Here is a 15,558-nt window from a genome sequence, read left to right as displayed (position 1 = left end):
TGTGTTGACCCTGATGCAAGATCAGCCACCCTTTTCAAAAAATAATCATATGATTAAAATTGATTGAAAGTTACAATGAAGTGTGTATGACTAACAAGCATTTTTACTCTTAAGATATTTTGTGAAAAGATTAGCTGGTCTTTACTAAGTTCTGGAAAAAAAAATATAAAAAAAAATAGGGATTTTTCAACAATAAAAGTGAACTCCTGAAGTCCAGTGTTATAAATTTTGTTACAATTGTTTAACCAGTGTAGTGTATGAATTTGTCATTTCAAAATCTAAAGCAATCTGAGTTAATTTTGTTTAAAATATACTAAAACTTTTTGATTGGTTATCAAATAAATTTCAGCCAATGATGTGATGTTATTTCCTTTTGGAAACAAGCAATGAAATAACTGATAGTGTGTTAGATTCTAAAATGACAAGATTTTTGCAGGAACTTTTGTTATGTTACAAAAATATATTATTTCACTTTGTTGATTTAAGTACTTTCTTTTGTTATGTTTTGACATACGATACTGTTTCTATGACTTTTTAGGCATGATTTTCAATTTTAAGTTGTTGGTTTATTTTAAACTATTCACTTTGAATACTTCAATGTTCTTAATTAAGAAAGGTTCTAGGAAAAATATTCCTGTTTTAGTGTTTATTAAATATTTTTGTTCTTGCCAGCAATTGATTTTCATGAAATGAATTATTGTTCAATATTTAATGTTACAGTTAAAATCAGTTTAAATAATGAAGACGGACAAATCTGTTACCTATCTAATGTTGAAGTCTCTTTTTTACAGGGGTAAACATTAAATTGACAAATATCTTTAAAAAGTTTCTTTTTGATTTGTACTGAATACTATTATGTCTTAACACTAAATTATACATTATTTAGAGTACATTTAAATGCATAACACTATATCAGAGGAAAAGATTAGGTAACAGGTGCCTAGTAACTCTGTCTACTTTTATATAAATGTTCTGACATATTTAATTTTATAATTTGTAGGTAGACAGATTTATATTTGAGGGTGTAGAGTTGTCATTGAAAGCATCATGTGCTGTTTTTATCACCATGAACCCTGGATATGCTGGGAGAACAGAACTGCCAGACAATTTGAAAGTAAGGGAGATAACTTTTATAAATTTTCCTGTTTTAATTATCCCCCTTGGAAATACATGGTTATCTATGGATCTATACTGAGTATAAAAGTTAAGTTGCATATATTTTGATTAAAAAAACAGATTTAAAAAAGTTGTTAAAATAATAATGTATATTTTTTAAAGATAAATATGGCACCTTGAAGTTTATTTCATGATATTGGCAACCAACAATATTACATGAGAGCTTATAATAATTTTTTATTGACCTTACAGCTGTTTTCATCATTTTGACAGCTTGCAGAATATGTTGATACATGTATTCTGTATTTTACAGGCTTTGTTTAGACCAGTGGCTATGATGGTACCAGATTACGCTCTGATTGCTGAAATCAGTTTATTCTCATTTGGTTTCTCAGATGCAAAACAACTGGCCAAGAAAATCGTCACCACTTTCAAATTGTCATCAGAACAGCTTAGTTCTCAGGTAAGAACTTTGTTATACGGTCTAAATTATCCTCCTTCCCTTCACCTATTTCACCCAGCTTAGTTGCTCAGTAATTATTGTATTACAGCTTTGAGATAAAAGCAGGCATTATCAGCAATGTCACAAAGTTTGAGGAGAAGTTATCCTGACTTCATATTGTGAGGGGAGACGTTATCAAGTTTCCTTTTGTCAAGCATTGTCCTAGGGAGGGGGAAAAGACCATCTAATAGAACCATAAACAGATATCTCCGTATATATTTGGTAAAACATCAGCCGCTCAACACGTGTGAAGCTTTCAAAGTTCTCATTGTGGCTTGTGACTGATATCAATCTGTAGAAAACCTGATAATCTGTACATCTATTTCCTTGAAAGTATTCAGTTTTATTGAGAATGTTACAAAAGCTATATAAAAAGAATGCTGTTAAGATCCTCAATCATCAGGGTCCATGCTGAACCATGAAATTAAAGATTATTATGAATCATTTTATTTTTGCAGTGTTGAAAATATCTTTCCATAAATTAGTAAATTATCTTTAATATTATCACTTAATTGATAATTGATAATTTTTCATCTCATGCTACAGAAATGAGATATATTTTTCTAAATAGTGTAGAAGGGAAATGTGATGACATCATGAACCATACAGAATTGATTATGTCTAGGAAAATCGATAATCGTATAATTTTAGAAAAAAACTTAATGTTTGAGGACCATTATGACTTTGGTACTGAGTGCTGTGATTACATGTATAACTACTTTTTCAATTTTATCAATGATGTATATGTTATTTGTGTTTTAGGACCATTATGACTTCGGTATGAGAGCTGTGAAATCTGTAATATCTGCTGCTGGTAACCTAAAGAGACAGTACCAAGACATGAATGAGGTATTTATGATATTATTGTCAAGTTCGAATGTATTCTGATTATCCATAAGAATGCTGGTAAAGTGATCAGATTCTCACATATTTATAACATGGAGATGGGCAGATACCTAGGTTTCAGCCATTTGTTAAAATTCATGACCAGGTTTACTTTCACAATTTGAATTTAAAATATTGCAGATATTCTAAAAATTGTTCATATAAATCAATATATTAAAAACACTAATATAATATTTTTAATCCCCAAATTTCAAACAACAGTGATTATCTGTATAAAACAAGAATATTTATTTAGATCATTTATTTAACATCACTGTTTTTTTTTCAACAGGAATTGATCTGTTTGAGAGCTATTAGAGATGTCAATGTGCCAAAATTCTTGGTAGAAGATTTGAAATTGTTTGGTGGTATTGTGTCTGACTTGTTCCCTAACATCAAGTAAGTTGTCTTTCTTTGAATATTCTTGCATAAGATTTATAAAATTAGATTTAAGAGAACAAAATTCAAATTTATTGAAGCCAATTTCTTAACAAACTAAAGTGCCATTGAAAGAAAAAAGATTTTGTAATTTTTTTACACCATTGCGAGACAGCAGTATTTTTCATCCTGAAACTGAGATTTGCTGAATGTACAATTAAAAATAAATCCTAAGTCTCAATGGAAAAATTTGAAATTGGTCCCATTATTTTATTTAAAAAAAAGACATGATTAATAATTTTTTGTAAGATATAAATTTTTATACATATTATTGCTATTTTACGAAACTTTCCTTTTATCTTGCTGACTAATTATCTCCTTTCTCAGTACATTAGAGTGATATGAAAAATTATTGCTAGGAACTAAACTAAGGGTGCACATGCCATTGTCAATGAAATTAACAACTTCGTGGGAGGTAAAATAATGATAAGCAGATTATCTATCATTTGTTATCTCTTCTGGTTGCTTTTCTCACTTTCACAGTACCAATGATAATCATAATTATAGATAACTTTCTGTAAAAGATCTTTTAAAGAGCACACAGTTGAATAACTTTACATTATTTTTATTTCAGAGAAGAACCAATTGATTATGGATCTCTTGAAACATCCCTGAGGAAGAATTGTACCAAGAGTGGAATTAAAGATGTTGATGGTCAGTATTAGTTTTATAAATATAATAACTTTTCTCAAATTTTTCATGAACAGTCATCCCTATAGCATCTTCTGGACACCATTTGTATTGACATCAATTTTTGTTGCAATGAAAAAGAAGACTTACAGTTTTGCCATATTTACACTTCTGTAATAATATTCCAATTATGAATGTATCCATCATTTTTTATTGACCATTTTGTGCAAACAAAATTATCTTTATTTGAAGTTGAGAACTTGTTACATTGGTGCTATATTGTATTTGTTTCCAGGGTTTATCAACAAGTGTATTCAGTTGTTTGAGACAACAGTGGTTAGACACGGTCTTATGTTGGTAGGACCTACAGGATCTGGCAAAACTAAGGTATGTTAAAAGTTGGAGGCTAAATTTGAAAAATATTTTTAATGGAAGATTTTTACTCTAAATTTAAGACTTGCCATCTATACTTAATCAAGATCATTACTATTGAAAAATTAAAGAAAACTTGTTTCTGTGGTTTGAAATAGCCATATTCATTATCTATAAGCATTAACTACAGTAAATAATATGATCAATATTCAAATTACTTTTCACTTCCCAAACTATGCCCTCTCTCCCCTTCCCCCCAACACACACAAATTTTGTCATAATTTAGACAATTTTACTGAAAAATATCTGGTTGTCGTGGTTGAAGAATTATGTACAATTTTTATCACTATAATTTTTTTTATTTTCTTCATCTTCTAGTGTTATGAAGTCTTAAAGAATGCCTGCACAGCTTTGCAAGGAGAAATGTCACCAGCTGGATTTATATTTGATCCAGTTATGACCTATATATTGAACCCCAAATCCATCACTATGGGACAGCTTTATGGTGAATTTGATGCCATGACCCATGAATGGTAAGGTTTTGCAGAAGTCACTTTTTAAGAGACCTTACAAGTGTTTATATGTTGCATACATGTTTAGAATGTATGGATATCTTCAAAGTTGCTTCTATGGGTAGTTACTGTGGATTCATTTGATTGGTGGGTACCAATTTTCGTGAATTATGGAAAACTTGCATGTTTGTGGATATTTAAATTTTTGGTTTTGTCCAAGTATTCATACATTTGAAAGCCTATAGAAAATTTCTTATTTATTGAACATTTAATAATTTCGGGGTTCACCAGTAAACTTGAAATCCACGAAAATTGGTGTCCAATGAATAATACTGAATGTTAAGTCATGTAAAGGATTAAAGCAAAAATATATCATTCATAAAGTATACCAAAAGTTAATTTATTAAAAACTGATTCATGATGTTTTTCTCCAGGACTGATGGTATCTTATCAACTTTAATCAGAGTTGGTAGTTCTTCAATCGACACACTAAAACGTTGGTATGTTTTTGATGGTCCAGTAGATGCTGTATGGATTGAGAGTATGAACACAGTATTGGATGATAACAAGAAACTTTGTCTCAGCAGTGGTGAAATTATCAAGTTAACAGATGTATGTATTGTATACTGTAAATTCAGAAATTATTGCGATGTTTTTATTATTGCGAATAATGCGACAGAGTTGTAAACGCAATAATTTAAACTTGCATTTTGTAATATTTTAACTGAATTAAGCATGAGTTTTCTAAAAATCGTAAAAATTAAAATCGCGATCTAGTTTAAAATGACAAAATCGCAATAATAAATGCACGCAATAATTTCTGAATTTACAGTAAGTTTCTATAATTCTGCGTTCATTTGAGGAGGTAGACCTAGTTTAAGGGAAATGACTCTTAAAATCATCAGTACCTTTGTGTCAACTATTTTCATAAATATTTTCAAAGCTTCTAGGCAACTTGGATTATTTTTAATCTTTTTAGGTAAATGCTTGAAATAGTTTGATCAAACTTGGATTTTAAAAGCGAATAACTGATTTAAAGAGTTATCTCCCTGAACCAAGGTCTATCCCCTTAAGTGCACACTTATATTCTCCTTGTTAGATTCAGCAAAGGCAGGTATTTTTTAACAAGAAAGTCTGAATTTTTATTAATTTTGATTTACTATGTAGTAGAACTTCTTTCTTGGGAAAGGAAAAACATGCATAGCATTTTTGATAAACCAATCAATTTAAGTCTTCATATGTCTTTGGGCCAATTTTTAACCTGGTTTAACCCTTCTAAAGGTGTCTTTTCATATTTTAGAATATTGTAATTGTTTTGCAGAAGATTCACCTTGTGGTGGGGTCTAAAGGACATTTTATGATGAACAAAAAAATTAAAAATATCCTCTGCATTGGGATTTTACCATGCAAAACAAAAATTGCAACAATTACTTGACCACCAACAAACATGTTGTTATCCAAATGTTTCAATTGTTCAATGTTGATTTTGTGAAAGCAATTTTTAATCAGCTTGGTTGACTTATTATCTGAACAAGTTCAAATTTACTGATTGGTCCTTTCGTTTTATATAATGAAATATTAACCAATAGAATTGCTTTATTTGCAGCACATGACTATGATGTTTGAAGTATCAGATTTAGCTGTGGCCTCCCCAGCAACAGTCAGTAGATGTGGTATGGTCTACTTAGAGCCTAGTTACATTGGACTACCACCATTTGTAGAATGTTGGCTGAGAAAATTACCAGAACCAATAGAACCATATCATGATCAACTGAAAGAACTCTTTGATGGTTTTCTACAGGTATGTAAATATGGAGACAAAAAATATTTAAAAAAAATTAAACCATTGTCACAACATCATTCTCTGGACTCGTGGTTTCCTTTAAGAATTGATGCTTATCCATTGTATGTATAATAACTAATTGAATGAGCAATTAAATTACGAATTAGATTGGGTTTGTAAGAGAGAAAAGTTTAATGGACTTAATTCTGACATATTTCAGGTCTATTATAAGTAGAAACTTGTATGGTCCATTTCAAAGGTAAATACGAAACTTGCATGGTCTATATTTATAGTAGATTGAAAAGTTCAAGGTCGATATCAATTTGAGGGCTATCATAAATTCAGAATGAAAATGGGGAATGTGTCAAAGAGACAGCAACAGGCAATAGACCAGAACAGTCTCAGGACACCAATGGCACTTGGAGATATTTCATGTAGGCCTATTTATCTGATATAGAAATGGTCCATATTACCAGTAAAAGTAAATAGACACTGCATAGTCAATATCAATATTGGGGCTATGGTAATTGCTTTTATATAGGCCTATGTAGCTGATAGAGAAAACTATTGTTTAAATTCATTACAAGTACTGTAATTTGATAGTATTGTAATGAAAGATTTATTTTTGTAGCCTGTAGTGAAATTTGTCAGAAAGAACATACGAGAGGTTGTTGACACTGTGGACTGTAACCTTGTGTTCAGTTGGCTGAAGTTATTGGAGTGTTTCTTTACACCATTTGTCCCTCAGGAGGTAAGAAATATTTTGTGTATTCTGATAAAAAAAAAAGAAGAAAAGAATGGACTTACACTTGAAAGGTTATCACCAGGAAATGTCTGCAATTTTAAAAAACTTTTTTTAATTTTTTTGATAATAATCAAAAATTATTTTTGGCTTCTTACATGGAGCTGCTTTAATGTCATTCTAAGAAAATAAAAACTAATTTTCTGATTTAAGAAGCGGTTGCAGATGTTAATTTAAGGTCTGGTTGACAACCATCTCTGATGATTTTTTTTTTAATAAATATTGACATGACTGTTGATTTATTTTTGTTGGTACCAATTTTCGCGAAATGGATAAAATTTATTATTGTAGATATGTGATGTTTGTGGGATTGCCAAAATCTGCATTCAAACCTTTCAAAAATTGATACCTCATTTGAACATATAATTTTGGCTTTCCTTTATCAATAAAAACTGGTACCTTACTAATTATAATGAATCAACAGTGCCTCCATACTTAACATATATATATATAACATTCCTTTGGTCTGTTTTTATGATATTTTGCATATGCTTAAATTATAAGAATTTCATCTTTTGTTTTGCTTTGTGTTCCTTTTTAAAAATTATTTTTACTACATTTTAAGATCATTTGCTTTTTACAGTCCAAATGCTTATTTTTAAAAGTAACATTGTAACTTTAATTTCCTTTTCTGAATTTATGGAATTTTGGATAATTTCTATCTTTATTCACCAAAATAAAATTGACATAATACTGTTGACAAAATTATCCTTGCTTACCGGTATATTGCTGTTTACCAACCATTATATTTTAGTGAGTGAGGTTTGAAATATTACCCATAATTCTTATTGATTCATAAATGGGAAATTGCATCATTAAATTACATTGCTTTCTGAGCTTATGTAGGACATACACAATTTAAAAATGTAAATTTTTGATAAATAAAAAGAATTACTGACATTTGAAAATTATAATGTACCAAGCTTCTACAAGGTTCCTTTAGTTTTATCAAATTGTTTAGAATGAATAAGAAAAATGATATGTTCTTTTATTTACATAATAATCTACTAAAGATATATATATTATTTTTGTTGTGTGAACCCAATATATATGTATATATTTTCAATTTGTGTGATTTAATTTAACCTAAAACTGTATACAAACACAGGCCAGTCGGCTACGTGTGGTAAGGTTTTAGAACAGTACACAATAATATGCATGAAACACATATATAATATATTTAGCTAAATTATGTGTATTTGTATATATGGCTTTAACTATATATCTAAGCTAGAAATAGAGAATATTTAAGCATGATGAATATGTGATATGTTTTGCTGTATAGCTGATATCGCATGATGGATATGCCATATCTTTGGCGGGTTGGCTTTTGGTCATTTGCCAGATTGTAATTTTTACAACCTTTTACATTTATATACATGTACTAGCAAGCTAACTATTCATATTCGTATTTCTTATACTATATGGTTGCCAATTAGATAGTTAAACGGCAAGAATTCTAATATACATGTCTTTTTCCGTATTTTGGGTTAGTTTTTTTAGAACAATGTTTAGGTAGTTGAACCTATACATAAAATTGAAAATTAATGTAACCTCCATGCATAAAAACAAGCAACAAAGAGTGCTTAAAGTGGCATTCAACACTAACAATCAATCAATCAGTATTCTAAATTGTTATTTTGTACATAGAGAGTAAAATTCCCAGGTGTAAGTATCAAATCAGTCCAGATATTTTGGGTGTAATGATGAAGCATTGAAAATGCACATGGTCTAGTTGGTTATAATTTTTTATATAACTATACACATAGTATGATACAATGTACTGTAAAAGTATCAGTTTTAATGGTTTTATTTTTTCAGAAATTTATTTTCATTTATTGGTTTAACTTCATGTGAACACTATGTTTCAAGATGACTATATGAGGGGCTTTTGGATTTATTAAAAAAACAAACAGATATAATACTTTTACAGTACATATAGGTCATTGTAGATTGATTACTGTATAATAAAATGTATATTAGATATTTATTATGGTGATGGAAGAAGTAGTTTTTGTAAAGTTAAAATACTGGGGATTATTTACAAATAATATTGTTACTTCAGCAAAAACTATTTTTGTGAAGCTTTAAAAAAATGACAATGTTGAAGTCAATATCAGTTCAAATGATTTACATGACTGTTATTTTGGATTTCCATCTAATCAATATGGGTTTTGGGCCTCAGGTTTTGGGCCTTTCCGAAGAAAACTGGTTTCACATGTAAAAAATATTTATAACTTTGTGCAAAAGAAATATGGATGCTATATCTAATTATTATTATGTTGGGTTTCAAGTGTTGGTGTTCAAATTCACAGGGTTCTAGACGAAACAAAGGGTCTGTTTATGAAAAATAGTAAGAAGTCCAGTGAAAAACAAGTTTTTCATGATCAGTAAAATATTATGCATATCTCATATTTATAGTAAACTAATTTAAAACAATTGAGCATTATTTAAAAAAAAAGATGTGTACAGGTAGAAAAAAATCCTATATATGAATGAGTTTTCCTAGTCATATTAAATTTTTTGAGTAAACTCCTAGGAATTATTTCTAAGTGCCCCTAAAGAAGGAGAGGGAGAGGAACATCAAGAGGAAGTTGTAAGTCTGTATCCTGGCTCAATCTGAGCAACCAGCAATGGTTACCAGTTTGTGTTTTTTTCTGTTGGTTATCTGTTGATGTTATGTTTTTTAGTCTGTGTGTTTCGTTCGCCCCACTGTCTTTCCTGATTAAAGATTAAAGTTTTTGGTCAAGGTAGTTTTTGATGAAATTGAACTTGTAACTTAGTCACATGTTCCACATGATTTGATCTTTCTAATTTTAATGACAAATTAGAGCTTTGACTCCAATGTCAAGGTCTACTGAACATTGAAAATTATAGTATGAGTGGGGCATCTGTGATCTATGGACATATTCTTGTTTTGGATTATAAAATTGAGAATGGAAATGGGGAATGTGTCAAAGAGACAACAACCCGAAAAGAGCAGAAAATAGCAGGAGGACACTTTTGTTTGATAGTCATAAGCCTTTAATACATTTTATAATAAGTGCATGTGCATTTTTCAAATTATTTTATTCGTTACGTTGGATTTGAAATATTCCTGTCAGAAGGCAAGATTATTGAATGTGTCAATTCTTCGATTTAATTTTTATCATTTTTGCATTATTATTTTTATTGATGTTATCTTCATACAATCATGAATAAAGTCCCTACTTTTATTTTCTCTCTTTGCTTGCTTCAAAACATTTTTCACTATTACTTAAAAAGAAAGCTTGTCATATTTAATGTTAGTGTTGAAATAAGTGAAACAATGCATAAGAGATGCCACAAACATACATGAAAATATATTATTTCAAAGTATGATTAATTATGTATGATCTTTATAAACCACCTGCTATTGTCTCATCATGTTTTTTTTTCTTTTATCATTGACATATTCCCTGAAATATTTTATTAATATCAAAAACCATTTAACACACTTTATATTAGCTTTTAAAATTTGGATAGCTACATTTTTCATAAAGTGTACATGCAGCAATGAAAGATTTATTAATGGTTATTGTTATAATTTTTAAAGGGAGACAAACCAATACCTCAGGAACGATTGGAAAGAGTAAAAGAGCTGATTGAGCCATGGTTTATCTTTTCCATGATCTGGTCTGTAGGCTGTACAGGAGATAATGACAGCTGGACTAAATTCTCTAATTGGGTCCGAGAAAAAATGACTGAAATGAAGGTAGGTAACTATTTAGTGTAATGATGCAATACAAAGTCAAAGATCTACTTAAACCTTGAATAGATATATGGTACCTTTTTGCGGCCAATTCAGATTAAAGTTGAAGAGCTATAACTATGAAATCTCCTTTTTTCCAATTTTATTATTATGATGGTAGGAATAAACCTATTGTCAGGTGAATTTTTAGTTCAGCTAAAAAAAAAAGCATGCTTTTAATATTTTTAGTCAGGTTTGTGAATTGCAAAATTGTCAGATGCACAATCAGGTCAATTTTTTAAATGGTGGAGGACCCTAATATATATATACACAATCATGTCAATTTTTTGTTTTAGTTTCAACTATTATTCCCTGGAGAAGGACTAATCTATGACTATAGACTTGATGATGCTGGAATTAGTAGCAGTAAGTCAGATGAGTTGTTGGAAGAGGAGGTTCCTGAGAAAAAAGAGGTATGACTAGTGCCGCACATAAAAAAGAGGTATGACTAGTGCCACACATAAAAAAGAGGTATGACTAGTGCCACACATAAAAAAGAGGTATGACTAGTGCCACACATAAAAAAACAGGTATGACTAGAGCCACACATAAAAAGAGGTACAACAAGAGCTACACATTAAAAAGAGGTATGACTACAGCCACACATAAAAAAGAGGTATGACTAGAGCTACACTTAAAAAAGAGGTATGACTACAGCCACACATAAAAAAGAGGTATGACTACAGCCACACATAAAAAAGAGGTATGACTACAGCCACACATAAAAAAGAGGTATAACTAGAGCTACACATTAAAAAGAGGTATGACTAGAGCCACACATAAAAAGAGGTATGACTAGAGCCACACATAAAAAAGAGGTATGACTAGTGCCACACATAAAAAAGAGGTATGACTAGAGCTACACATAAAAAAGAGGTATGACTACAGCCACACATAAAAAAGAGGTATGACAAGAGCTACACATTTAAAAGAGGTATGACTAGAGCTACACATAAAAAGAGGTATGACTAGAGCCACACATAAAAAAGAGGTATGACTACAGCCACACATAAAAAAGAGGTATGACAAGAGCTACACATTAAAAAGAGGTATGACTAGAGCTACACATAAAAAGAGGTATGACTAGAGCCACACATAAAAAAGAGGTATGACTACAGCCACACATAAAAAAGAGATATGACTAGAGCCACACATAAAAAAGAGGTATGACTACAGCCACACATAAAAAAGAGGTATGACAAGAGCTACACATTAAAAAGAGGTATGACTAGAGCTACACATAAAAAGAGGTATGACTAGTGCCGCACATAAAAAAGAGTTATGACTTGAGTCACACATAATAAAGAGGTATGACTAGAGTCACACATAAAAAAGAGTTATGACTAGAACCACACATAAAAAAGAGGTATGACTACAGCCACACATAAAAAAGAGGTATGACTACAGCCACACATAAAAAAGAGGTATGACTAGAACCACACATAAAAAAGAGGTATGACTACAGCCACACATAAAAAAGAGGTATGACAAGAGCTACACATTAAAAAGAGGTATGACTAGAGCTACACATAAAAAGAGGTATGACTAGAGCCACACATAAAAAAGAGGTATGACTACAGCCACACATAAAAAAGAGGTATGACAAGAGCTACACATTAAAAAGAGGTATGACTAGAGCTACACATAAAAAGAGGTATGACTAGAGCCACACATAAAAAAGAGGTATGACTACAGCCACACATAAAAAAGAGATATGACTAGAGCCACACATAAAAAAGAGGTATGACTTCAACCACACATAAAAAAGAGGTATGACAAGAGCTACACATTAAAAAGAGGTATGACTAGAGCTACACATAAAAAGAGGTATGACTAGTGCCGCACATAAAAAAGAGTTATGACTTGAGTCGCACATAATAAAGAGGTATGACTAGAGTCACACATAAAAAAGAGTTATGACTAGAACCACACATAAAAAAGAGGTATGACTAGAGCCACACATAAAAAAGAGGTATGACTAGAGTCACACATAAAAAAGAGGTATGACTAGAACCACACATAAAAAAGAGGTATGACTACAGCCACACATAAAAAAGAGGTATGACTACAGCCACACATAAAAAAGAGGTATGACTACAACCACACATAAAAAAGGGTATGACTACAGCCACACATAAAAAAGAGGTATGACTAGAGCCACACATAAAAAAGAGGTATGACTAGAGCCACACATAAAAAAGAGGTATGACTAGAGCCACACATAAAAAAGAGGTATGACTAGAGTCACACATAAAAAAGAGGTATGACTACAGCCACACATAAAAAAGAGGTATGACTACAGCCACACATAAAAAAGAGGTATGACTACAGCCACACATAAAAAAGAGGTATGACTACAGCCACACATAAAAAAGAGGTATGACTACAGCCACACATAAAAAAGAGGTATGACTACAACCACACATAAAAAAGGGTATGACTACAGCCACACATAAAAAAAAGGTATGACTACAGCCACACATAAAAAAGAGGTATGACTACAGCCACACATAAAAAAGAGGTATGACTACAGCCACACATAAAAAAGAGGTATGACTTCAACCACACATAAAAAAGGGTATGACTACAGCCACACATAAAAAAGAGGTATGACTACAGCCACACATAAAAAAGAGGTATGACTACAACCACACATAAAAAAGGGTATGACTACAGCCACACATAAAAAAAAAGGGTATGACTACAGCCACACATAAAAAAGAGGTATGACTACAACCACACATAAAAAAGGGTATGACTACAGCCACACATAAAAAAGAGGTATGACTAGAGCCACACATAAAAAAGAGGTATGACTAGAGCCACACATAAAAAAGAGTTATGACTAGAGTCACACATAAAAAAGAGGTATGACTACAGCCACACATAAAAAAGAGGTATGACTACAGCCACACATAAAAAAGAGGTATGACAAGAGCTACACATTTAAAAGAGGTATGACTAGAGCATCAGTGACGGTGACACATAAAAAATTAAGTCTTGTTAAGTATATCGTAATACATATTTATCTTAGATTTGGAACAAAGAAAAAAAAATTATGTTGAGAGTACTGTTATTCATAAATTTTTGTGATGCTTTGATTATTGTGAAAATTTACCAGAAATGAAAAAAATATAGTTTGATAGCATCATTTCCTGTAATCTTGAAAATTAATCCTGCATTTGTGCCTATTGTTCACCAATCTCAATTATAAAAATGCACACACAAATCTAGTCTACTCTTAAATGTTGTTATCTTCATTATTATGAAATTGTTTGCTTAATGTTGGCTGCCAGCTGTTGAAAAGTCACCATGCATTTTTAAAACATTATTCTGAAAGGGAAGTAACTCTTGTATGTTGCCTTTTGTATTGCCTCAATCAATATTATTCTCAGCTAAAATATTTGGCAGTAGGTTTTTTTCTCTATCAGTTGAAAGTCTTGTAAAATTATAATCCATTTGTTTGTTTTATTTGATAATCTTAATTATATTTAGATTTTCTCAAAGGGAAGTAATTCTCATTAGTTGTTTTTTGGATCGCAATTTTGGGATGTTTGTTTCTATAAGTTGAGAGTCTTGTGAAATGACAATGAAATTAGTTGTGTTATTTGAAATGATAAGTGATATTTTGATTTTCTTGTTCACAGGCAGCAAAGGTAAAGTGTGCAGGTGTTAATATTATGAAAAAGAATGTAAAGTCAACTTTAATGTAAAAGAAAGTATTTGTGAAAATAAGTTGGTTTTGGGTTAATTTTTTTTGGAATTGAGGAGATACACTATGTAATAAAAAACCTTATCCTTAAATTGCTGAATTAATTCAGTTTTAACAAAATGAATTTGCTTTTTAATATCATATTTAAAAAAAAATGCCTTTCTAACAGGTTTTTGCACATCTATATGTGTAATTTGGTTTGTGTGCATCTATAAGTGTAATTTGGTTTGTGCACATCTATATGTGTAATTTGGTTTGTGCACATCTATATGTGTAATTTGATTTGTGTGCATCTAAACGTGTAATTTGGTTTGGGCACATCTATATGTGTAATTTGGTTTGTGCACATCTATATGTGTAATTTGGTTTGTGCACATCTATATGTGTAATTTAATTTTTGTTGCAATAAATGTAAGAAGTTTGAATAACATTTGTAAACTTTTCAAAAGGATATATTTTCATCATTTTAACCATTATTCATTTGGTGGTTACTTGTTTTTTTAGCCTTTGGGTACATGTTGCTGATAGTAAAGGATGTAACTAGACAGCTCTTGTGGTTTTTTTTTATTACTTTTGTACCTTAGTATTTTACATGGTGGAGGACCCTAATATGTATTTACAAGATACATAATGTGAGCAAAATATCCCGATAAAAATGGGAAAATGTAAAAAGGTTTTTGTCTGATGTAACAGCAAGAACTTATGTCAGGGAAGATGTTGACTCTCTAGAATTTTAGGTATATTTGTATGAAACTGCATATGTATGAATATTTTGTGTTTTTTTCCAGGTCTGTTGGAAGAACTGGTTAATCGGTTGTCCAGATTTTACCATCACTCCAGACACCAAGTTTTCAGACATCATCGTACCAACTATTGACAATATCAGAAGTTCTTGCATTCTTGAAATGTTGCTGACCAACAAAAAATCTGTAAGTTTCAAAATATTTTATTCTATTTTTAGGCATCTAGTAGACAACTCAAAATCTGTAATTATCTGAGTAAATTTTTTTAAAAGAAATGAATCCTCTGCAATCTAC

The 15,558-nt window shown here is 30.7% G+C and overlaps 1 protein-coding gene across 8 annotated transcripts in view; it reads left to right on the top strand.

Annotated features, from left to right (window-relative positions):
• LOC134687300 (dynein axonemal heavy chain 1-like) overlaps positions 1 to 15,558 on the top strand; it is a 106,651-nt gene that overhangs the window by 39,315 nt on the left and 51,778 nt on the right. For 4 of the 8 annotated variants that reach the window (XM_063547468.1, XM_063547470.1, XM_063547469.1 and 1 more), the window contains exons 31-44: positions 1,001 to 1,114; positions 1,430 to 1,579; positions 2,381 to 2,467; positions 2,796 to 2,902; positions 3,516 to 3,595; positions 3,867 to 3,958; positions 4,322 to 4,476; positions 4,890 to 5,067; positions 6,062 to 6,256; positions 6,870 to 6,989; positions 9,580 to 9,636; positions 10,615 to 10,773; positions 11,106 to 11,222; positions 15,310 to 15,450. In XM_063547468.1, the coding sequence (XP_063403538.1) occupies positions 1,001 to 1,114; positions 1,430 to 1,579; positions 2,381 to 2,467; positions 2,796 to 2,902; positions 3,516 to 3,595; positions 3,867 to 3,958; positions 4,322 to 4,476; positions 4,890 to 5,067; positions 6,062 to 6,256; positions 6,870 to 6,989; positions 9,580 to 9,636; positions 10,615 to 10,773; positions 11,106 to 11,222; positions 15,310 to 15,450 (1,752 nt within the window). Of the gene's footprint in view, positions 1 to 1,000; positions 1,115 to 1,429; positions 1,580 to 2,380; positions 2,468 to 2,795; positions 2,903 to 3,515; positions 3,596 to 3,866; positions 3,959 to 4,321; positions 4,477 to 4,889; positions 5,068 to 6,061; positions 6,257 to 6,869; positions 6,990 to 8,148; positions 8,167 to 9,579; positions 9,637 to 10,614; positions 10,774 to 11,105; positions 11,223 to 15,309; positions 15,451 to 15,558 lie in introns of all 8 variants that reach the window. The other 4 variants (XM_063547473.1, XM_063547472.1, XM_063547474.1 and 1 more) reach the window with 2 other exon arrangements.

This window comes from Mytilus trossulus, chromosome 10 (assembly GCF_036588685.1).
Source record: "Mytilus trossulus isolate FHL-02 chromosome 10, PNRI_Mtr1.1.1.hap1, whole genome shotgun sequence".
NCBI lineage: Eukaryota > Metazoa > Mollusca > Bivalvia > Mytilida > Mytilidae > Mytilus > Mytilus trossulus.
This window is presented reverse-complemented; position numbering and strand designations above follow the sequence as displayed.